This window comes from Suricata suricatta, chromosome 8 (assembly GCF_006229205.1).
Source record: "Suricata suricatta isolate VVHF042 chromosome 8, meerkat_22Aug2017_6uvM2_HiC, whole genome shotgun sequence".
NCBI classification, from domain to species: domain Eukaryota; kingdom Metazoa; phylum Chordata; class Mammalia; order Carnivora; family Herpestidae; genus Suricata; species Suricata suricatta.
The window spans coordinates 49,143,026-49,165,560 of NC_043707.1; the positions used below are offsets into that span (position 1 = coordinate 49,143,026).

The following is a 22,535-nucleotide window of genomic DNA, read 5'->3' on the forward strand; positions in this document are numbered from 1 at the left end:
AGAATGTATTAAATAAGCAAACACCACCACCAAGCAAAACAAGTACTACAATGTAAAAATATTAAAAAAACGAAAACCCTCTCACATGCATAAATGAAAGATTGCACACAAAGAACTCACATCTTTTCAAGCTTCAATAGAACATACATACATTTAAAAAGTAAAAAACATAAAGGAGTGGATGGAGTAGCAGTTAAGGGCAGAGGCTCTAGAGTCCTGCTTTGGCCAGACCTACCCTGAGCTCCGCTACCTCTTTGAGCCTCAGTTTGCTTCTCAGCAAAATGAAAATAGCCACGCTACCTCCTAGAATTGCTTTAAAGGGCCAGAGTAGTCCAGGTATGTATGTAGAACCAGGGGCATGAAATAAGGGTTCAGTTACTTGCCCTCTTTAAATTGTTTGTTCCAAATTTGGACTGTAAGTTCTGGGAAGACAGAAATCAATCTGAACTGAGCACATAGCTCTCCATTCACATGCAGCACGTGTCCTGAGCCAGTTAAGTCTGGGGACCAAACTTCTCTGGACCTCAGTTTACTCATTTATCAAATGTGTGGGCTGCACTTCAGATCTTTAAAATCTACTGACTGCTGAATTAATATTCAGCGGTTATTTCTTGAAAACCTGTTGTGTGTCAGGCAGTGTGCTAGGCAGTGGGGAGGGAGCGAGTGGGTGTGGGGGAGGAGCATAAAGGACAGCTTGGCCAGATCACCAACTCTGAAGCCAGGCAGGCCTGTCTGAATTCTCCGTACATACTAATAGCAAAAATTTGGGCAAGCCACTTAACTTCTCTGAGCCTCATTATTCTTAACAGGCAAAAGGAGATGGGTATACTTAATCCAAAGATTCATGATGAGTATTAGAAGGGGTTTATAGCGTCACAAGTTAATAAAATATTCGTAGGCTTCCTCATCAACTTCAACCTTCTCAGCCACCTCAACAGAAAAATAGATACTCGGTGCAGGTAAATACCCAAAGCGACATATGGGACAGGCCAAGTGTCCCTAGCGGCACTGAAATAACGCATTGGGGCTGGAAGCTGACTTCCCAGCTGGGGGTCAGGAAAGGTTTCCAGGAGCACCCTTTGAGAGGTACGGAGTAATTGATTCACGGAAATTCCAGGTTTCGGGAAGGACAGGAGTTGTGAAGTGGAAAGGCGGCCTGGGTCTCAAAGGATATGAAAGGTCCTCAAGGTTGGGGCGTGATGTTGAGAGGTACTTACTTACTTCGCAGGATTTTACGAGCGGAGGGCCGGCGTCTTCCGCAGCCCCCCTCCCGCGAGGTCCTTGGGGTGGAGGGCTGCAGGCGCGGGTGACCGCTTGGCCACCGGAGGGCAGCAGCGGCCCTTTCCCGACCCCACCCCGAGCGCCTCGCAACTTTCCCGACGCTGGTCCACCCCTGGGGGCGGGAAGGCGGCGCAGAGACAGAGTCCTCGAGGGGGCCCGCCCACTCCCCAACGCTCCCGGCATCGCACCCCCGACCCCCGGCCAGCGGCTGGGGCCAGCGGCAGTGGCCCCAAACTGGCGGTGGGCGGGCGGAGCCAAGGGCCGCCCCCGGCCGGTCCCTCCCCCAGCCGGGCCCGCCCCTCCCCGCCGCTGCGCTGAAGGAGGGCGGGGCGGGGGCCCCCCGGGTCAGTCTCAGCCTCCGGCTCTGGCAGCGCAGCTGGAGGCAGCGGAGCGGAAGGTACCCGGGCGGAGGGCTGGGGTGGCGGGGCGTCCCGGGAACGAGTTCCCGGGAGGGCACTTTCGCTCCCCTCCTCTTGGCCGGAGCTCGGGGCGCCGGCCGAGGTGGGGGCTTCGGCCAGAGTGCGGGGCCGCCCTCCTTCCCCTGGGACGCGGCGTCTGGGCTGTGCGGGGGTCGGGCCTTCTCGGCCCCTCCCTGGGCTGCAGCGAGGGCCACTCCCCACCCCCGTACTCTGGGAACTGCCCCGCTGGGCCTCTCGGCTCCTGTGTCCGAGCCTGGGTCCCTGCCTTTCCCCTCCCGGCTTCCCGGAACCTGCCCCGCCGGGCGAGAAGCCAGGAGGCAACTTGGGTCTCCGAGAGGGAGCCCAAGCCCAGACGCTGTAGCTCCCAAGCGGGGAGACCCGATGTAGACCTGGGGTGGGGTGTGGGTCCTGGCGCATATCCGAGTGGAGGTGGGAATTCCCCCAGGCTGGGCCGGTGGAATGGCGGGAATAGGGGCGTGGTGTGACCAGTGGGGGCTGCCACTGCTCGGAGAGGTCTGGACACCTACCCAGAAGGTTCCTGGAGTGGGCCTGGGGCGGGAGGTAGGGGAGATTGGGAAGGATCCAGCACCTTTTTGTGTAAGTAAGAATCTTCTCCCTTCCAGACCCCTCCCTTACACTCCCCAACCTCGTTAAGGGTTATCCTGGGGCTTTGGGCTGGGAGGATCCAACGCTGAGTCCTGTTCTTACTTCTGGTTTTAAAGTTGAGGTGGTATCTGATTCCTTCCCTAGACCTCAGGGCTGATCTGCTGGGCACAGCCCACCTCTGGGTCATCTGGAAGTCTTGGGAATGATTGAGGAGAGGGCTGGATGTCTGGTCTCAGGGAAGGCTCCTGGAGCTTCAGGCTCCATTCCAGCCTCTGTGTGGTGTTTGGTTGCCCATCTTAGGGTCAGTGGGGCAGTTCTGGGGCTGCCTCTAGTAGGGAGCTGCTGTCCTTGCCATGTTGGCCTTGGGCCGAGTGTCCTGGCTTGGCCTAGGCCAGCTGCCCTTCTTGCCCCACTGAGAAGCTGAAGGGAAGGTCTTCTAATTAAATGAGGGGCTCCGGGGCACTTAATGCATGCCCTTGACCTCACGTTCTGGCCTCTGCCTCCCACCATGGGGTGCCATCCAACCTGTCCTGCTGCAGGCGGGTACACCTAAACAACTGGTACTCACCCCAGTGGTGACTGTCCTTTGTCAACACTGCCCATCCCAGGCGGGGCTACTCCAGCCTGTGCTTTTTTCACACAGCTGGACCAACAGAACTAGTGGGAGTGGGTGGGGGGAGTTGATCACCTGGGCAAATTTCCGGGGAACCCCCTTTTTGAAAGTGTTTTCCATTTTTGGAGGAGATCTGCTGGCAGGGTGCCTGCCTTCTTGGCCTGTCTTGGGGTATCAGAGAGAGAGAGAGTGCCCCTTCTGTGGTGGGAAGAGTGTGGCCGTATCCTCTCAACTCCTATAAATTCTCTCTGACTCATATCCACTTCCTCTCATCCCGGTTTTGTGTGTGTGTGTGTGTGTGTGTGTGTGTGTGTAGGAGCGGGAGGCCACCCAGGATCCCACTGTTGAAGGAGCACTAGCTTTGGGCTTGGAGGATTCACTGTCCTAAAAGGCAGACCAAGGCTGGGCTGTGAGGTGGTGGTGGAATGTGGGGAGGACAAGAGTTCAGCCCAGTTTGACAGGATGTGGGACTGCTAGAAAAAGCCAGGTTTGGGGCAGAGATCAGGTTACCATCCATCCCCTTCTCTCTTAACTACTTGCCTGATTGGTGCTGGGACTGGTCCTTGTTCAGCTCTTTTTTTTTTTTTTTTTTTTTCTTCTGTGGGGGGAGCTCCTCCCAGCTCGGGCTCTAGCCCCCTCCCCCTTCCCAACAGCCTCGACTGCATCTCAGCTCTCAGAGCCCGCCCTCTCTTCCTCCCAGGCTGGAGGCCTGGGAACCTCAGCCGGGCTGGAGGTCAGCTCCCCTCCCCAGGGAGGGAAGAAGTGAGGCTCAGCTCAGGGGCAGGGAGGCTGGGTAGGTGTGATGAACTGTGCAGATGCTGGCTCATGTGTGTTCAGGGCCGGGGCCGTATGGAAACCTCGGGAAGCTGACTCCTTGCCCTGAGTCACAGGGAGGGGTGGGCAGGGCCTTGGGGTGAGCTGGACAGAGGGGAGGAAGGGGCTGGCTGTTCCAGGGGGCGGGTGGAAGTGATTCCCTAGTGGATTATTCTCAGTCACTCCGCTGTGGTGGATGTGTGGCTCCCTACAGTGTGGTCATTGTCCCCTGTATGGGGCTGAGTGACCCAGTGTTGCTGCCAGGCCCAAGGGGGGGGGGGAGAGGCAGACTGCCCGAATGTGGGCTGTGGGCACTGCTGGGACTGAGCCTTCTTTGTGTGACTCGGGGCTGGCTTCGGGGACTGGGATGGGGTGGGCCGGGGAAGCCGGCTGGCCTCTCCCTTTCTCTGCTCTCTGCCCCATCTCTGGAGTGATATGTAGAAAAGGCTCTAGCAGAGTCTAGAGTCCCACAGCTCTGCTCTGAGTACCATCCCTGCCCCACCTCTGAACATGTTATAACCTCACCGAGCCTCAGTTTCCTAGTTTGGCAAAATGGAAAGTGCAACATCTACCTTGCAGGCTTCTGGGGACGGAGGGAGAAGATTTTTGTGGAAGTGCTCAGCATAGTGTCCCTTACCTCCTGCTATCTGGTTAGCTGGCTCTGCTAGCCTGTGGTCTTGAAGAGGGACTCCTCATTTGTGACTGGGCAAGCATACCGTGTCCAGAGTGAGGGACAATGTGTTCTTGATTGGACCCTAGCGATGATGAAACTTTATAATTACCAGAATTTTGGTAACAAAGTCTGACTTGAAGCCCTGGTACATATAGCAGATAAAACTGGCTCTTCCAGATGTGTCCCCAATCCTCTTCAGTGTCTAGGGTCCTGCCTTTGGTGGATTAGATCAGAACTCCTGTTTTCTGGCTCCCAGGTGGGTGGTTCTTCTGCATCCCACCTCTGTGTTCTAATCCATCTAGGGACACCTGTCCCTGACCCTCAGATTAGGAATTTCAAGCTCAGTTGACTGTTCGATTGGTTCTTGGCAAGCACGTGCCTGAGCAAGCACCTATCCCCCCTTCCCTGTCTTTGCTCGGAGCCTTGGTTTCCAGGAGGTTTTGGGGGGCCCAGAGAAGTGGTTTTGGGCACACTGGCTTTTCCCCACATCCTCACTGCCTCCTCCTTGCCAGCCCCAGCCATGGCTGCAATCAGAAAGAAGCTGGTGATTGTGGGGGATGGGGCCTGTGGGAAGACCTGCCTCCTGATCGTCTTCAGCAAGGACCAGTTCCCAGAGGTCTACGTCCCCACTGTCTTTGAGAACTACATCGCGGACATAGAGGTGGACGGCAAGCAGGTGAAGGCTGGGAACCAGGAGCCTTTCTTGTCTCCCCCCTGGGCACCTCGCCCCTTACTTTGGACCTTGGGTGTCCTTTCTCACCACCTGTGACCCTGTTCCATGCTCCCTGCTGGAGACAGTACAAGTTAGAAGTGAAACTGTAGTTTTAGGAAATCTAGATACATCTCCTTCTTCTCTACACCCTGGCTCTGTAACCGGGGCCCAGGCCTTTTGCCTCTGAGCTCAAGCTCCTTTGACTGCAAGATAAGGGGGACAATGGTAAGGCCTTCAAAGGTTAAATCAAATAGTGGTGCTCACAACGGAGCTCATAAACTACAAAGAGATCAAGCACCCATGTCCCAGGACTTCTAAGAACTCCCCTTATTTACATTGTGTGACAGGGAGTAGCACTGTCCCCAGCATATAGCAAGTGCTCACTAAATGTTGGGTGAACCCAAGGGACCTGTGGTTTCAGGAGAGGACCTTGGGGTGGCAGGGGAGGGGTGTCACTGGGGACCCTCAGGCCAGCCACTCACTGGCCTCATGCATCAGGTGGAGCTGGCTCTGTGGGACACAGCCGGGCAGGAGGACTACGATCGCCTGCGGCCTCTCTCCTACCCGGACACTGATGTCATCCTTATGTGCTTCTCCATCGACAGCCCCGACAGCCTGGGTGAGGTGGGGGTGAGGGCACTGTGGAAAGGCACTGAGAATGCCTTGGAATCCACTAACCAGAGTTAGCTCTCGCCTCACACCACCTGCTGAGGCTGAGGGTGTGGGAGCGGGCCCGTTCAGCCTCCCATAGTGTGGTGGCTCTGGCCCTGGGGAGGCCTCCAGAGGGGCAGAGGGGCTCTGAGCTGGGAAAAGGGCTGTCATGCCGAAGCGCCTCTAACACTGCTGTGGGGAGAAGGGGACCCTAGGGTAGGGTGGGGGAGCAAGCTTCCTAGCCTAAGTGGAGGCACCAATACCTGTTGGGACCTGTGTGTGCAGAAAACATTCCTGAGAAGTGGACCCCGGAGGTGAAGCACTTCTGCCCCAACGTGCCCATCATCCTGGTGGGGAACAAGAAGGACCTGAGGCAAGATGAGCACACCAGGAGAGAGCTGGCCAAGATGAAGCAGGTGGGTGGGGGCTGCCTGGCCCGAGCCCACCCCTCCTTGGGAAGAAGACCCTCTCCAGGGTCTTCTCTCCAGCTGACTTCCCTGTGAGGTGGTGTGAGGTCCACCTCCTACTCCCTGGTGAGGAAGAACTAGAGGGCCCTTACTCTCCACTACAACACCCGATGAAATCATCAGAGAGTGAAGTGACTTGTCCAGGGTCGCCTGGCGTTTTAATTTATTTGCTTCCATTCTGATGTGGCTGGGGCTATTAAGACTATCATCCCTGTCCTCGGAGGCAGTTTCTTATAATAGATCTTTCGCTTAGAGTGTGGGTGGACTCTGTTGAGGGCAGGTACGCATGGCCGGAAGGCCCAGAGTGAGGGAGCTGGCTTCCCTAGTAGGTGGCTCTCTACCTAGCCAGAGGACTAGAGTTTATGAAAGCAAGTTGTCAGGATGAATACACACTATCCTGCAAGGATAGTTATGGCAAAGTTTCAAACTGGGGGACAGATGCTTTCACGTCTGTGTTAGGCAGCCATAGAGCGTGTACTGGAAAAGTGGGAAGAGGCGGGAGGTTGGTTTGGCACTTGCTAGATGCTCAGGTAAGAGAGGAGTGTACCATGGGACACAGGGCTGATGGAGTCATTTGATGTAAACAGTAAGAGTCTTGGGTCCTGGCCCAGAAACTGCCCCAGGTGGCTGGGGCTGGAAGATCTATTTGTTCTAGTCCCCATGCTCCTGGCTGAAGTGGGGACAGGTACACTTAGCCACCAGCTTCCTTTGACCTCTGGCCTTTTGTCTTCCCAGGAGCCCGTGCGATCTGAGGAGGGCCGGGACATGGCAAACCGCATCAGCGCCTTTGGCTACCTCGAGTGCTCAGCCAAGACCAAGGAGGGGGTGAGGGAGGTATTTGAGATGGCCACTCGGGCTGGCCTCCAGGTTAGAAAGAATAAGCGCCGGAGGGGCTGTCCCATCCTCTGAGACCAGCGAGGTACCCCCCTGCTCCCCCACTCCCTTCAGAAGGTTGCAGAAAGCTGCTCACCCTGTCCCCCTCCTCTTAGGGCTCCTTGCTGAAGGCTCCCTTTTCCATTCCCTCCAGCCCAGGACTGCATCTGAATTTCTGAATTTTGCCAGCACACCCAGCCCCCCCCCAGGTGGTCTTGGTGGGCCCACCCTCCCTCACAGTGCTCTGAGAACCTAGGGCAACTCTGCCCTTCCAGAGCAGAGTCCCCCCCCCCCTGCTGCCTTGGTCCAGGGGCGGGGCTCCTGACCCCTTCAGCCTTCCCCAGAAGATCATCATACACCAGCACTTTATGTACTTCTGGTTCACAGGAGGGTCTGGAGTAGGGGACTTGGTGGGTGTAACCCAGAGCCCCGGGCCCCTGGCAGTTGTGCTTTGGACTGGGGCCTGGACTCTGGCTCTACTAGGTGGGGGACACAAATAAAGGCCACAGGCTCCGACATGCATGTGGCAGCTTCCTGTCTTCTCCTGGTCCCTGCCTTGGCGGTGAGCCTAGAGTCCCATTTCTCCCAAGTTGTTTGCCAGGCTGGGCCCCCGTCTGCAAAGGCAGGATTCCGGCTCGCAGGCAGGCAGGGCGGAGTCCTGGAGCAGAGGATGAGGTCATGCCTTGGCTCTGGGCCTTGAAGGCGGGTGAGGGGAGTGGTCTGGAGCAGGGGCTAAACTTAGAAGCCTGTGGGTGGCTTCCTTGCCACCTCCCACTGGGTTTCCTCCCCTTGGGTGGGGGGTCATCTTTGGCTGGGAGAAGTATGTCCCTGGGTAGGGTGTGATGGACCCACCCTCCCCTTCGGGTCACTTGGAGAGCTCAGGAAGGCCGCAAGGCCAGAGGGGGCCAGGCTGAGGAGACCAGGAGGCTTTTGCATAGAAGAAGATTTTGTTTTTTTGTTTTTCAGTTTTTCTTCCTCTCCCTTCCCCCAATTGTTAGCAGCTCAATGTGTCATTCTCCCCAGCAGGGGAGGGGGTGGAATGGCTCGGGTTGTAAACTCTCTCCCCCAGCCCTCCAGTCTTTCGGAGGGGCAGCTCAGCGGGCTCCGGTTCAAGCTGGGTTCTGGTTCAGGGTCAGGTGGGCGGTTAAGGCTTGGCTGGTGTGCAAAGGCTGTCTGCTGTGTCTTCAGAGCTCATTCCTCCACTCTGGCTCCACTTGTAGGGACAGGCCATCTTCTCCCTCCCGTTCCTGGGGGAGGCAGTCGTGACTTTGGGGCCCTAGAAAGAAAAGAGGTGAGTGAGCCTGTCTTCCTTACCTCGTCCACTAGCGCTGTCCCCTGCCTGGCCCAGCCATACCTGAGGTAGAGGGCCTGAGCTTGCTCAGACCTTGGAGTAAGTTCTGTCCCTGCTGCAGATCCAGTTTGGCAGGGAAGGGGCACCCAGTATATCCCCCGTTTTCTTTACAGAACTCCAGGAACCTGTAGGGCACAGAGACATTCACACACATTGAGCTGCACAGGCCTGTGGTGTGCCAGCAGAAGCCTGAGGCTAAGCCTTGGTCCTACCATGTAGGCCTATACCTTTGGGCGAGTTGCTCGCTTATCCTCTGTGGGTAACTTAAGTGGGGAATTGTGAGGAAGAACAGACCTGTGAATTAACAGAGCCACAAGGAGGTGCGTAATAGAGCTACAACTGCCCCAGACTGGGGGCTGTGGCCACCAAGAAGGATTATGGGGCGGGGATGCTCACACTTTCCAGTCAGGGTCATGGCCCAGGAGGAGCGGGTTGCCCACCACGATGAGCAAAGCCTTGGCCCGGGTCACAGCCACGTTGAACCTCTGGAAGGAAGGAGCGGCAGGGTCACAGGAGAAAAGGGCCTTACAGAAGGAAGAATTCCTTCCACCCACCAGTTCTCAGACCTTGGGGTTCTTAAGGAAACCCAGGTTAAAGTCCAGATCCAGCTGTACAAAGCTCTGGCTGCTCCGCACGGTGGAGATAAGAATGACGCTGCGTTCTTGGCCTTGGAACTCTTCCACGGAGCCCACCTAAAGGGTGAGAGACAGGGCCTGTAGTGGTGGTGCTGGGTCAGGGGGAAGCAGACACCTGCCCTGCCTTGAGCTGCAAGATGGTGCAGAGAGGTCACCAGGCATCTGTCACAGTGGAGGGAGTGAGTGTCCTGACAGGCAGGAAAGAGAACTGGAGGACGCCCGGGGAAGCTGAAACCTGAAGGGTGGATCCAGATGAGTGGGTACAGGCTAGAAAATGTTCAAAGCACAGAAAACTCGGCTGCAAGGACGTGGTAACTCCAGAGCAGTGGTTCTCAAACTTCCTTAAAGACGGTCCACTAAATACCTGTTAACAACCCAGACTTCCGAAATTGGAATTTCCAAGGGAGAAGCCTTTAAATCTTAGAGCGTGGTTTTTCAACCCTGGCTGCACATGAGATCACCTGGGGAGCCATAAAAAACACCGATGGCCTGGCTCTGCCCCCAGATAGCTGTGCTCACTGGCTGGGTGGGGCCCTGGGCACCGGTGGTGCTAAAAGCTTTCCAGGTGATTCTTATCTGCAGCCAGTGTGGAGAACCAGCACCTGAGTCAAAGCACTGACTGACTCAGAGGGTGGGAATGGTGAGCCGAGACACTATCACATGACAGGTCAGGCAGGGAGTTTGGACTTTATCCTTAGGGCACCGGCCTCCAACCAGCCTGATGACAGGCATCAAGAATCCGGTGTGGTGTTTCCTGGTCCCGCCCCAGCCCGACAAGCCAGGATCTGCAGGAAGGAGTGAGGTCTGGGGAGAGCCCTGCTGGGTCTCCGGAGGGCAGTGAAGGCAGGGTGGGGCAGTAACTGGGGGGGATGGGGTGGCACACGAGTGCCCAAGGAGATCTCTGGAAGTGGGGGGCAGCACTGAAGACAGGGAGCAAGTGTCAAACAGTGGGGTCACCTTCAGGTCTTTGATGTCATCCAGTCCCCGGAGCTCCTTGTCAAGTTTGGTGATGCAGTAACGGATTTTTTCCACCTGGAAGATGGGCACAGGTGCCTGTCTCTCATGCCATTCCCCCAGTGCAAGAGGGGGCCAGGCAGGAGGCCAGGGAGCTGGGGGGCAGAAGGGAGGGACAGCTGACCTCTGAGCCCGTATCCTGGGGCTAGCAGAGACCTGAGCTCCTGGAACCTGCACTTAATGGTCTGGCTATGAAGGGAATACTTTCTGGGGGGGAGGTCCCACCTTCGAAGGGAACTGAGGGCCTGACCTGCTTCCGGTAGGGAGAGATAACGCCCACGCTTCTGGGGCTCAGGCGGGCTTTGCCCTTCTTCGAGGAGGGGGCCAGAAGCAGCTTCAGGTAGGAGGTCACTGTGGCAGCCTCTTCAGGGTTGAAGAATGATGGACTGTTACCCTCACGCTCGTCCTTGCCCATTACGCCGTGAAAGATGATGGGGAAGCCCTGGATACGGGGTCAGGAGAAACCTTCAGCCAGGCCTACCTTCCCTCCCGCCTGCCCCAACCCCACCCAGGGAGTATGGCATCCTAGGCCACGGTGACAAAGCCTGTGGCTTCCGCACAGAGCCTCCTCCTACCTTGCACCTTCGGTAGGAGGGCAGCTGGGGTACAGGGGTGGCAGCCCGACCCTGCCGGGTTTAGCCTCACCTGTCGAGGCAGACCCTCCCAGCGGCAGAAGCGCTCTCGGTCCACGACGTCAGCGCAGGCCTGCAGCTCCCCGTCGTAATAGAGTCGGTTGGGAATGTCCAGTATGGTGGGGTGAGACCTGGGGGCAGGAGGTAGAAGGAAGAGCAAGACCAGGGGCCAGGTTACTTCTGCCCTGCCCTTGGGGTCCCCCGCTTCACCTGCTCTGGGTCCACACACCCTCTTGCCACCTGCCCAGTGAACGGCGGGCTCACTGATCTACAGCGCGCCGCTAGGCACTGTTCAGCGCACCAGACGTGCACAGAACCACATGTGCTTCCTGAGCGCATCTGGCCCGCAGGCCTGGCAGATTTAAAAGGAAAAAGAAAAATAAGAAATGGGGAACCTGTTCCCAGGTTTCCATTTTACCAAGGAAGGACAGTACTAAAACAAGCACCATCTATACCTGATGAGATGATGTGTTAAGTCTAAACACAAACAATAACACAATAGATTGAGCTCTCCGTGGGCTTTACCTAAGGAATTACTAAAAACTTAGGAATTCATCTAAGCCTTTTAGATACATGAATTCATCAAGTGAGGCAAGTATACTTTTTGATTTGACTTGATCATTAGGTTTATGAAAAACTACATCGTCCCAATTTTTCTCATGGCTCCCTGGACTGCCCGGACCCTTCATTCTGGGACCCACACCAGACATGTCCCACGTGGTCAATGGGACCACGGACAATCCCCCGACACACAGAGAAGCAAAACTGCTCTAGAGTGATGCCACCTGCACAGTCAGAGCCCATGGGCAGCAGCGACAGGGCCGGAATGGAGATTACCGACCTTCCAGAACACACAGCCTCTGAGCCACCGGACCGAAGGGCGAGGTAGGGGTGCGGGAGTACCTGTAGTTGCGCAGCAGCTTGGTTATGAACTGGGGGTTATAGCCACTGGAGCCCTTCTTGTACAGGGCGTTGTAGGTCAGCAGCCGCTCGAGCAGGGAGTACCCTAGGCCATGCTTCTGGGTCAGCGGGGAGCGCAGCACAGGCCCCAGCTGCCTAGGGTCTCCTGCCAGCACCAGCTGCCCTCCTGGATTGTCTGTTTCCTTGACTTCCATCAGCCCTGAGAGGCAGGGTGCCGTGGGGAGAGAGGTGAGTGGTGGGACCTCCCCAACCCCCATGCGGGGGGGCGGGGGAGGGCTTGTACGCAGCCTGCCCTCACCCCCTCACCTGCTATGGCCACCAGACTCTCAGGCTCCATGGAGTGGCCGGCCTCGTCGATGAAGATGTGTGTGAAGTGATCGATGGGAAACTGAGCAGAGACCAACCTGGGAGGGGTCAGGCCAAGGGGGGAGTCGTTTCCGGGCACCTGACTAGCACACCGGAATGCCCCTCACTCCCCTTGCCCATCTCCCAAGGGGCTACCTCCTTACTTACACACACGATTAAGAGACACACGCTTCCCACCTGCTGGCTGTAATGAGGGTGGTGATTAAGACACGATATTCCTGCAGCTTCTTCTTGGCGGGAAATACATAATCCCCCTTCTTTGCATCCCAGTTACAGCAGGGCTGTGGGGTGTGAAGGGAAAGGAGGAAATCGGCTGCCTCTGCCCATCCTCGCCTTCGCTCTGGGGCCACCAGGGGATTTTCTTTCCCTCTCTCACTTCCCACACAGGGAAACTGACGGCCAAATGGGTTCTGATCCACCCATGCTCACGCAGTGAGTATCAGAATCCAGGTCTAGTGTCCTGGCCTGGAGTGGCCCCGCACCTGCCCTCTCTGGTCCCTCCACACTTCTCGGGGTACCTTGATGTCCTCCGGCACCATGCGAATGTCCCTGCTGGGGGCCAGGAGGCGGTAGATGGAGCTGGGCAGGTGGACCCGGAGCCGCTGACAGAGAAGGTCCGCTCCTGAGTTGGACGGAGCGCAGGCCAGGATGTGGGCTTTGGGCAGGTGCTTCACCACCTGGGGTGGGGACAAGCACAGTGTGGGGAGCAGCTTCTCTGGCTCCAGGGGGAGGGACGGGGGAGAGACTCGGTTGTGACTCAGGTTGGCACAGGGTGGCATTTGTCTACCGGACCTGAGGGAAGCAGGGACACGAAAGGCGAGTTTCGACACCCCCCCTCCCCCTGCTAGTCCGAGGAAGCACCTGACTGCTGTTAACCAGGCATAGTAAACATTTAGAGTCTATGCTGGCCAAAATGTGGGTGGCGGCTCCCAAGAGTCACATAGGACCCCACCCTGCATGATGATGTTCAAATGCCACACAGACCGTTGACGCCAGCCCAGGGGCCATCACGGAGCTTCAGGTGCTCCCGGAGGGAGTTCAGCACAGGCCCCAGGTCTACGCTCAGGCCCCACCTGCTTAATGGCTTCCACGAGGGTGACCGTCTTGCCAGTGCCTGGAGGCCCAAAGATAATGTAGGGGGCTGGACGGGTGGTGCCCATGACGATGTTCTTCATGGCCTGCAGCTGCTCAGGGTTCGACTCCAGACTGCGGTCGTACAGCCTGGCAGAGGGACCAGAAACGCGATGTTGCCCTGTGTCTCGGAGGCTTCCCCGACCCCAGCCTCCGTGCCCCACGCTCCAAGTGCACCGGTTCCCAGGCTCACTTGAGCTTCACATCGGAGGGCAGCAGCGGGACCCCACGGGAGGCCACAGGAAAGAGCATGGGCCACAGCAGCCAGCGCCCTGTCAGCTCCAGGGCACGGTGTTGCACCCGCAGAGGCTGGCGGTTGAAGGTGAAGTTCACCTTGAAGGTCAGCCCGTCCACAAAGCGGCTCAGAAGGCTTTAGGAAGGGAGGAGGAGAGAAGAGTTCCAGTTAGAGGGCCAGGACTCTGCATCTACCCTGACTTCGCTCCCTCTCTTCAAGACAGCCATGCAATCCCTCCAGAAGTTACTGAGGCATCTCAGGGTCCCCCTGATCTCAGGGAGAAACACACCGGATCCTTTGGCCCCAGAAACATCTATAGACCCTTCTAGCAGCTCATGGTTCTTCCAACACCCACCTCATGGAAAAGCTCAGCTTGACCCGGTCCAATTCCACCTTGTGTACAAAGCCCTTGTAGGTGACGGGGTCTTCTTGATGTGTCTCAGAGGACAGAAGAGCAAACAGGTGGTCGCCCCGCAGCACTGAGGGGCGGCTCTCAGTCACTCCGGGAACCTATCGGTTGTGGACACAAGAAGGCTTCTAACCCAGGGATGGCTACTGGAGGACCCCTGGGTGTCCCTCCTCTGAGGGACACGGACTGAGGCGCTGTGCTTCTACCCCAAGACCCAGGGAGCTTTGCTTCCTTCCTCTCCCACCTGACAGGGTAGAAGTGAGGGGATGAGCAAGGAGACAGTCTGGCCACGCTGCACGGACATGCTGAGCCCAGCAATCCTGGAAACCCTCTGGGGCATGATCCTCAGCCCATCTGTGTGCCCTCTTGGCCGGCTCAGTTCCCGCTCTGCCCTTGAATCCTTGTTCAAAACTCAGTTCCTGCAGGAATCGTTCCCTGATCATCCCGCCCACCACCTCTCTCACCAGCTGCCCTCCTCAGCACCCGTGTGCAGGAACTCGGGGCTTGGGCATACAACACTCAGCATCTGTCTTCCAGAAAGGGATCTAGCCCAGCTCGGTGCTTTTCAGATAAGGCAGCAAAGGCCCAGAGAGGGCAAGGGATTTGCCCAAGGCCACACAGCCAGTGGTAGCAATGTCTAGACTAAAACCCAGGTCCTCCCCATCACCCTGCTCTGACAACTGTTTGGGGCACAGGAACAGACTATGGGCTGGCCGACTGGAGCCCACCCCCCCATGCCAGATCCGAGCCCTGACCTCCAGGGTGAGCAGCCTGGGGTTCTGGTCCACGGGGTCCCAGGTCATGGGCACCGACTCCAGGTCATAGTGCCGGATGTCATGCTCCATCTGCAGCTCCTCCAAGTGTAGCAGCAGCCGGAGCTTCACCTCGTAATTCCTCCACTGCAGGGCTGTCTCCAGCTGGGCCCTGGTAGTGAGGGGCGGGCGGGCAGGGGTGGGGCAAGAACAGGACAGGTCAGGCAACCCCCATGCCCAGGACCACCACCCTCTCCTGTCTGAGGCCCCAGGACTATGAAAGCACCTGGAACCAGCAAGGACCCTAAGGGCAGAGAAGTAGGTAGGGGTCACTGGCCTCAGAGAGTGGAATCCCGGCTCGCGCTCCCTCCTTCCAATGCCTCCTCTGCCCCCACCTCAGATCCAATGTGGCATTTGTTCCATGGATCCTAGGGCCTAGAACATTCTCCCCGCAAGATAACTCCTATGACTTATACCCTCATCTCATTCATAGATCACTGTCCACTCAAATGTCACCTTCTCAAAGAGGCCAGCACTAACTTGCAAAACAGCACACCCCATCCCCTTATCCGAAAGGTGGAGTTCTTCCTAGCACTCGTTGCTACGTGAAATTACAAGATAAGTGCTCATTTCCCCCCACTGAGGTGAGCGAGGCCCTCACGTGAAGGATTCACCTTGAATGGGAATGAAGGAAGGGGCATGGGAGGCGGAGGACAGACGTAAGGGGCGGGGGGAAGAGACACAGCAGCACGACGGGGCGGCACAAGGGTGGCTCTTACTTGATCTCAGCAATCTCCTTCGGGGCAGTGAAGATACTTGTCCCCTGAAGAAGGATGGGGAGCAGCTGCCGGAGGCGGGGGGGTGGGTAGTACGTCCCCAGTGCCAGGCTCAGCTCCAGGTCATAGCCCTTAGCGCTGCAGGAGGTGAGGGAGAAAAGTGATCACCAACTCGGAGATCCCTCGCCTTCAGAGAGGTGAGAACGCTCCTCCCTGAAAGATGCTTGAAGCCCTTCCACCAACTATTGCTGAAGGTGGTCAGCATTTTTTGTACAAGGACTCAGAACTCACTGCCCCACGAGGCTGCTCACCCCAAGGCTGGACCATTCTCGGTTTTGGAAAGCACCATACTTGGAAACTTCCAAAAATCACATATGTGACACCCATATATGTAAATAATATGGAAATAAAAAAAATATGTGCTCATTAGAGAAAAATCAGAAAATAGGTAATAAGTGGGTAAATACTTAACAGTCTCCCCACCCAGGGATAACTAATGTTAACTTTTTGATAGGTAAACTTGCAGATTTTTGTCAATTTCTATTATAGGCATATAGTTTTAACAAAAAGAGCACAATGCCTATAGTTTGCTTTTTAAGCTTAATATTTTGTAAATACCTAGCCATGTGAAGCAGTTGTTTACACAGATTATAAGATTCTATTCATATGAGGGGCGCCTGTGTGACTCAGTCAGTTAAGTGTCTGACTTCGGCTCAGGTCTGACCTCATGGTTTGTGGGGTCAAGCGCCACATCAGGCTCTGTGCTGTCAGTGCGGAGCCTGCTTCGGATCCTCTGCCGCTCCCCTGCCTGCGCCCTCTCTCTCAAAAATAAACATTAAAAAAAAAAAGATTCTATTTGTATGAAATACCCAAATAGGGAAATCTAGAGAGACAGAAAGCAGAATGGTTGCATATGGCTGGGAGGGAGGGGTGCCCAGGTGGCTCAGCAGGTTAAGTGTCTGACTTGATTTCGGCTCAGGTCATGATCTTATGGCATGGGAGATGAAGCCCTACGTTGGGCTCTGTCCTGACAATGGAGCCTGCTTGGGATTCAATGCTCTCTCCCTTTCTCTCTGTCCCTCTGCTCACACACACTCTCCTTCTCAAAAAAAAAAAGCAGGGGGGCACCTGGATGGCTCAGTCAATGGTGCATCCCACTTCGGCTCGATCATGAACTCACTGCTTGCAAGTTCGAGCTCTGTGTCCGGCTCCCTGCTGACAGCTCAGAGCCTGCAGCCTGCTTCAGATTCTGTCTCTGTCTCTCTGCCCCTCCCCCACTCATTCCTTCACTCTCTCAAATATAAACATTAAACAAAAATTAAAAAAAAAAAAAAAAAAAAAAAAAAGCCTGGGAGAGAATGGAGAGCAAAAGAGCAGCTAAAGGGTAGGGGTTCCTGCCTGGATAATGAAGTGTTCTGACTGGATTGTGGTGGCTGCACATATCTGCGGATATACTGAGAACCTGAATTGTACGGTATGTGAATTATCTCAACAAAGCTGTAAGAAAGAGAGGGAGAGAGAGAGGTCTACCGTAGGCTGCCTGACAATCTATCATACAATCAAACATGTTTAACATTTTTTTCAGGCTCACCTACAACTTTCTTCCTAAACAGAAAAGATCTCTGAGGCCCAGAGGAATTACGAACTCAGTTAGGAAAGGGGGCCCTGGCTGTGGCTCTGGGTTCCTCCCTGAGGCCCCCACTGTGGCACCAGGCACCCCGGCCTGGGCTGGGTTGCAGAGGAAAGGAGTTACCGGTCAGGTCTCTCTCCTTCCTCAATCCGGCTGGTCACTACAGGGTTTCCAGTGATCCGGGTCCGCTTGAACGGGGTTGTGGGCTTCAGCTGTGCAGCCAGGGGACTGTGGGCAACGGCGGCCAAGAAGCGGGCGATGTAGAAAGTGCCAGCTCCTTCCGAGCCCGGCTCCCCGGGTCCCAGCAGCTCCCAGAGCACTGTGGCCGGGAAGTAGCCCACGAAGCTGGTCTGGCAGTGGACCTGGAGTTCGTAGCACTCGCCTGCAGTTGGACAGATGAGTGAGAGAGGACAGGGCAGGGACCGTCCCACCAGCACCCTGCCTGCACCCCCCGCAGCCACACCCCGGGGTAGGAGCCCCCAGACAGCAAGCCTTACCAGGGCAGGCCCCTGTCCATTAAAGGCTCTTTCCCGTGGAAACCTGCTCACCAGGGCCCAGTGGGCAGGGCAGCTCCCGGTCTCCATTGTAGAAGGCAAACTGGGGAGTCCGGCAGAGTGGGAAGAGATGAGTGAGGGTGACAGGCTGGGTTCCTCCATTCCGAAGCCTCAGGGTCAGCACCTCCTTGCGGTTCAAATCCAGGCGGATAAGGAGCTGCCCATCTCGGGCTTCATGGGGCCCCTGGACTTCCACGTCCACCCCATGTTTCCCATGAAGATACTCAGCCCTGGGGAGAATGGGAGTCAAGGTGGGGGAGCTGGGATGAGAGGGGCCTAGACAGGGGAGGCTGGCAACATGCCCGCTGAGGTCAGGAACCCCACCACCTCATCCCAGACCAACTAGCTCCTTCCCTTCCCTTCCCCCGACTCCTTGAAGGAGGGGGCCTTACCCCAACCTGAGACAACCCCCTCTTCCCTCAGCCAGATGGCTTCCCCAACACCCTGACCCGCCCTTGCATCCGCTTTTGCATGCTCACACACGGACACACACCTGTCGTAAAAGATCTTGGCTAGCAGTGACTTGTGGTGTTTGCTGATGTCTGACCCCAGCTTCACTCTCCTTTTTTCTGGGAACCACACGTCGGCCCAGCGGTCAAGTCTGAAGAACCTGACCCGAGTCTTGGTGACGTAGGCCAGATTTGCAATCTTCATTCCATACAGCATGGAGGAGAAGCCGGGGGCAGGGGCCCCAAAGCTGCCGGAAGCAGAGGAGACTGGGACGTGAGGCAGGGCAGCTCAAGGGGAAGGTGGGAGGGCAGGGTCTGCGGGCCGCTCTCTGTGGGACACAGCAGCCCTGCTGCCCAGCAGGACAGGACCCAGGGACAGAGACTCAAGCTGGGAGGTAGTAGGAAGTGTTCATGTTTTAAGGGAATTCAATAGGACTTCCCAAGACAATATATGATTGTTTTAAACAGCAAGTCGTGGACTGTGCACTTCTGAGGAGAAAAGCCCAGTCATGGGCTGGTGATTTGGAGGACTAAGGGAAGAGAGAGAAAGAAATGAAGATTGGGGGGGGGGGAGGTGAATTACATGGGACAGAAAAAAAGATACAAATGGCCCCTAGGAAAGAGCTAAGGCTAAAGGGTAGCTGAATAAATTGACCCAGAGGGGGTGGATCTGGGGTCCTGCCTGACGGTGAGGAAGGAGAGAGGGCTCAGAGAGGGCACAGATGTCCAGGGTGTGGGCAAGGTGGCTGATCAGACAGCAGTTTCCACCCGAAGTCAAAGGGTGCAGGTGGATGGAACCCAAGCAGGAAGGGAAAGGATCCTTCTCCAGAGATCAAATAGCTTGGTTTTGTGCCTAGAGAAGGTGAAGACAGGGAAAACCGGTCAGAAGGTCAATAACCCCGAAGTTCAGTGCCTGGAATTCAGTTTAGTCAACTCAACACTTACAGAGACCTGTTATGTGCCAGGCACTGCGCTAGAAGAGGGGGTTGGGGGTGTGGGGAGTGGGGTCCACGAGGGAAGAGCCCGGCACAGACCAAACGCGCCCCTCCCAGTGTCCTGCAGGGGGCGCAGCAAAGGAGGCGTCGGGGCAGCCCGAGGCCAAGGAGGGGCACTGAGCCAGGCTGTCCGTGAAGGCTTCCCCAGGACAGCAGTCAGAACGGAGTCCTGGAGAATGAATGGGTGTCTACTAGACACAAGAGGGAGCACAAAGTGTGAGCCAAGGTGGAGGAGGCGTGTGCGAGGACAAGAGCTGGGGGAGCAGGGCAACCTCCCACTCGGCCACTAGCTGGGTCTCCACTTCTCACAGCCTCACTCTCCTCCCCTACAAAATGGGGACACCGAAAACTTACCTCGGGGAGGGTTAATGAGGGTTACACGGAGACGGGCACGGCAGTGTCCACTTAGCCCAGTGCTTGGCACATAAGCTGATCTCAGTAAGGTGTGCTATGATTAGTATCACATACAGTCTGCTTGTGCTACCGTGACGTGTGGGACAGGGGTGGTGGGAGGCAGCAGAGGTGGGCGGGCACCAGGTCACGAGGTGTTGCATGCCAGGCCAGGAAGCCTAGACTTGACCCTGAAGGCTAGCAGTCCTCTGTTACTGGCACCCAGGAGCCGGGGACTCCCCCCCACGGGACATATTCAAGCACTGGACAGCTGACCACCCTCCCTCAATGTGCTGTAAGGAATGAAAGCAAATCCTAGTTCCTAAGAACCATGGTAATCCCTATTTAACTATCAAGGCTGTGGACCCGCACGTGGTCACTCCCCTGGCGTGTAACAGGATCATTTATGGTCTGGACAATTCCCTGGTGCCCCCCGCCTGTCACTCTGCCCCTCTCCCTCCTCACCCCAAGCAAATGAGTGATACTACTCAGAAAACTGTGAATCAGCTCTGATTTGTTTAAAAAAGATAAATCATTTGAGAACATAATAGAAAATGCTCAGTCAATGCCACCGACTATTATTAGTATTCGTATTAGTAGTAATAGTACTAACAGTTGCAGTGGTAGTAGGAGTAGTAACAACTTACTTTCAGCCCACGGCAGAGGCTACACTGTGGTTACAGAAGCCCCGAGGCCGGTGGGTTTTAAGCAGGGGAGTGGCAAGATCATATTTGCATTTCAGATCACTCTGGCTTCAGGATTGGAGGATGGATTTGCTGGAGGCAAGACTGTAGGCAGGGACATGGGTTAGAAAAGGCCATTGTAACAGTCCAATTAAAAGATGACAAGGGCCTGGATGAGGTGGTGGAAAGGACAGAAGGGGGAGGGACCAGATCTGGTGATAGAATGTAAAAGTGGCAGAATCTGATGATGGAGAGGAGGGGGAATGAAAACTGGGAAAAAGGAGGAGTCTGGGACAAAACTCAGATTGATGGCTTGGCTTCCGGGACCATTTCTGAGACAGGAGGTAAAGGCAGGAGGAGAAGGAGGAGGTTGGTGGGGTATGTTCAGTGCGAGATTCCTGTGGTCCAGAGGCGGCTGGCTCTGTGAGGTGGAAACTGAACTCAGGCCAAAGTCAAGCCTGAGTCTAGCCTGATCTTCTGGAGTCCCTGGGTGGGGGTTACAACCATGGAGGTGTCTGGGATCTCCCCAGGGAGTGTGTGTAGTCTGAGAAGCGCTGAGACCAGGCCAACCCAGGGAGGAGGAGAAAACAGAGAAGGAAGCCCCAAGATCAGGAGGAGAATCAGGAGAAAAATCTCAAAACCAGGCATCAGGCTCCAACACTGCTGGGAGGTCCAGACATAAAGGGACCGAAATCAGGAGGAGTCACTGTCGTCCACCAGAGCCCCTTGCTTGGTAAGTTCCACAGATGGAGCACAGACTCAAATGCCAACAGAAGCCAGGCTGCCCAGGCATCTTCGACACCTGGGCACCTGTACAGGATCATTTTTGAGCCATCAGTGTAAGGACTCACGTCCCTCATAATGCCACTTTAGAAGACAACAGCGGAGGGGCACCTGGGTGGCTCAGTCGTTCAAGCTCTGGCTGGGGTCACCATCTCATGGTTTGTGAGTTCAAGCCCTTCATTGGGCTCTGTGCTGACAGCTCAGAACCTGGAGCCTGATTTGGATTCTGTGTCCCTTCCCTCTCTCTGCCCCTCCCTGGCTCATTCTCTGTCTCTGTCTCTCTCTTTTAAAAATTAAAAAAACAAGAAAAGAAGACAACAGTGGAGATGCCTTGAAATGCAGTTGTCTCTCAGTGCAGTGCTGGGGAGGAAAAGGGCTCCGGGAGGGGCACAAACCCGAGAGTGCAGGCCCTGTCTCCAGGAGTAACTGCTGTTCGGCTCCAGACAGATGTGGCCAGCAGGGGACGGAGGCCCAAGATGGCCAGAGCTTTTGGCCTTTAAGAGGAGCCCAAATCAAAATTTTAACGTGAAGTCTATTTTTGGAAACCTCTGCCTGGGCACACTGGAAGGAGAAACTCAACTCTGCAAGGTCTGCACCTTCTACCACGGTTTTTACCACCGAAGTGTTTTCTCAATTATGCCCCGTGACTATTGCCACTACCCAAACTCACCTCTCCCTGGTCTAAGGTGACAGCCATAACGAAAACAATGTTTTCCCCCAATCAGAAACTTAGTACATAGTTGTTGGAACAAAGCCCCCATTCTTATATTATACATCTAGTCACCCAGATTTCTAGGAAAAAAAGATCAACACTTCAATAGAAAAACTGTATATTCACCTTACAGAGACATCGAGATGACCAGAGGAAAAGAGGTTCCAATCGCAGAGAAATTGCAAATTAAAGGCAAAACAAAGTATCGTTTTATTTCGAGGAGGTTGACAAAAGTGGAAAATAGTCATAATAACCTGGATGGCTGCTGTGTGCATGTGGAGAAGGGGCTCCCACACACCGCTGCCGGAAAGCTGAGACAGGACAACCGTTTGGAAAACAATCTGGTGAAGACTCCTAACATCTCTGAAACGTGGGTTTCCCTTAACTGAGGAATTGCAGGCCTGGGAATGTATCCCATGGAAGGGAAAGTACCTGTGTTTAAAGACACGTGCAAGGATGCTTACTGCAGTTACTCACTGAGAGCTGGAAACAAAAACATGCCCATCAACAGGGAGATGTTACTGTAACATTGTAAACGCCCTCAGCAGGGAAATACTAGGCAGCAGTGAGAAAGGTCGCACCACACCCACCCAGATGGCTACAATTTAAAAGGCTGACAACACCAAATGTTACCAAGGGCAGGGACACACCACAACACTCCAGCATTGTCAGCTGGAGTCCAAACTGGTACGATCACTTCAGAAAAAGGTCTGATTGTTTTTGTGTAAAACTAAACATATGCTGCAGTGTCCTATTTGAACAAAAAGAATATTATGTGTGCAATAAAAATGGACTTTAAAAGCAACTATAGGGGCACCTGGGTGGCTCAGCTGATTAAGCGTCTGACTTGATTTTGGCTCAGGTCATGATCTCAATCAAGGTTGGTGAGTTTGAACCCCGCATCAGGCTCTGTGCTGACAGTGGGAAGCTTGCTTCAGGTTCTCTTTCCTTTCTCTGCCTCTCCCTCCACCTGCACGCTTGCTCTCTCAAAATAAGTAACATTTTAAAC

At 55.4% G+C, this 22,535-nt stretch overlaps 2 protein-coding genes across 7 annotated transcripts in view; one reads left to right on the forward strand and one right to left on the reverse strand.

The window, feature by feature from the left end:
- Positions 1 to 1,571: 1,571 nt before the first annotated feature.
- On the forward strand, positions 1,572 to 7,643 carry RHOC (ras homolog family member C). 2 transcript variants are annotated; one of them, XM_029946306.1, is made up of 5 exons: positions 1,572 to 1,678; positions 4,918 to 5,081; positions 5,616 to 5,736; positions 6,054 to 6,184; positions 6,971 to 7,643. In XM_029946306.1, exons 2-5 carry the CDS (start codon positions 4,926 to 4,928, stop codon positions 7,142 to 7,144), a joined length of 582 nt encoding a protein of 193 aa, XP_029802166.1. In that variant the 5' UTR covers positions 1,572 to 1,678; positions 4,918 to 4,925; the 3' UTR covers positions 7,145 to 7,643. The 2 variants fall into 2 exon arrangements, with proteins under 2 accessions (XP_029802166.1, XP_029802167.1); XM_029946307.1 differs by lacking the exon at positions 1,572 to 1,678 and adding an exon at positions 3,616 to 3,712.
- Positions 7,644 to 8,036: 393 nt separating this feature from the next.
- The window catches only part of MOV10 (Mov10 RISC complex RNA helicase), a 22,973-nt gene continuing 8,474 nt past the window's right edge, over positions 8,037 to 22,535 (reverse strand). For 2 of the 5 annotated variants that reach the window (XM_029946301.1, XM_029946300.1), the window contains exons 3-21: positions 18,008 to 18,211; positions 17,509 to 17,744; positions 17,084 to 17,342; positions 15,334 to 15,468; positions 14,558 to 14,726; positions 13,749 to 13,903; positions 13,352 to 13,528; positions 13,101 to 13,248; positions 12,546 to 12,704; positions 12,205 to 12,308; positions 11,968 to 12,065; positions 11,644 to 11,860; positions 10,754 to 10,871; positions 10,359 to 10,550; positions 10,052 to 10,126; positions 9,026 to 9,151; positions 8,856 to 8,944; positions 8,463 to 8,584; positions 8,037 to 8,384 (exon numbers count right to left, since the gene is read on the reverse strand). In XM_029946301.1, coding sequence (XP_029802161.1) covers positions 8,293 to 8,384; positions 8,463 to 8,584; positions 8,856 to 8,944; positions 9,026 to 9,151; positions 10,052 to 10,126; positions 10,359 to 10,550; positions 10,754 to 10,871; positions 11,644 to 11,860; positions 11,968 to 12,065; positions 12,205 to 12,308; positions 12,546 to 12,704; positions 13,101 to 13,248; positions 13,352 to 13,528; positions 13,749 to 13,903; positions 14,558 to 14,726; positions 15,334 to 15,468; positions 17,084 to 17,342; positions 17,509 to 17,744; positions 18,008 to 18,211 — 2,875 coding nt within the window. In that variant the 3' untranslated portion in view covers positions 8,037 to 8,292. Of the gene's footprint in view, positions 8,385 to 8,462; positions 8,585 to 8,855; positions 8,945 to 9,025; positions 9,152 to 10,051; positions 10,127 to 10,358; positions 10,551 to 10,753; positions 10,872 to 11,643; positions 11,861 to 11,967; positions 12,066 to 12,204; positions 12,309 to 12,545; positions 12,705 to 13,100; positions 13,249 to 13,351; positions 13,529 to 13,748; positions 13,904 to 14,557; positions 14,727 to 15,333; positions 15,469 to 17,083; positions 17,343 to 17,508; positions 17,745 to 18,007; positions 18,817 to 19,995; positions 20,137 to 22,535 lie in introns of all 5 variants that reach the window. The other 3 variants (XM_029946303.1, XM_029946302.1, XM_029946304.1) reach the window with 3 other exon arrangements.

Bases quoted from the DNA above. Each gene is read 5' to 3' on its own strand.
- RHOC (XM_029946306.1), top strand. From the start codon at position 4,926: ATGGCTGCAATCAGAAAGAAGCTGGTGATTGTGGGGGATGGGGCCTGT. The intron at 5,737-6,053 runs GTGAGGTGGGGG...CTGTGTGTGCAG, and splicing joins CGACAGCCCCGACAGCCTGG to AAAACATTCCTGAGAAGTGG. The intron at 6,185-6,970 runs GTGGGTGGGGGC...TTGTCTTCCCAG, and splicing joins AGCTGGCCAAGATGAAGCAG to GAGCCCGTGCGATCTGAGGA.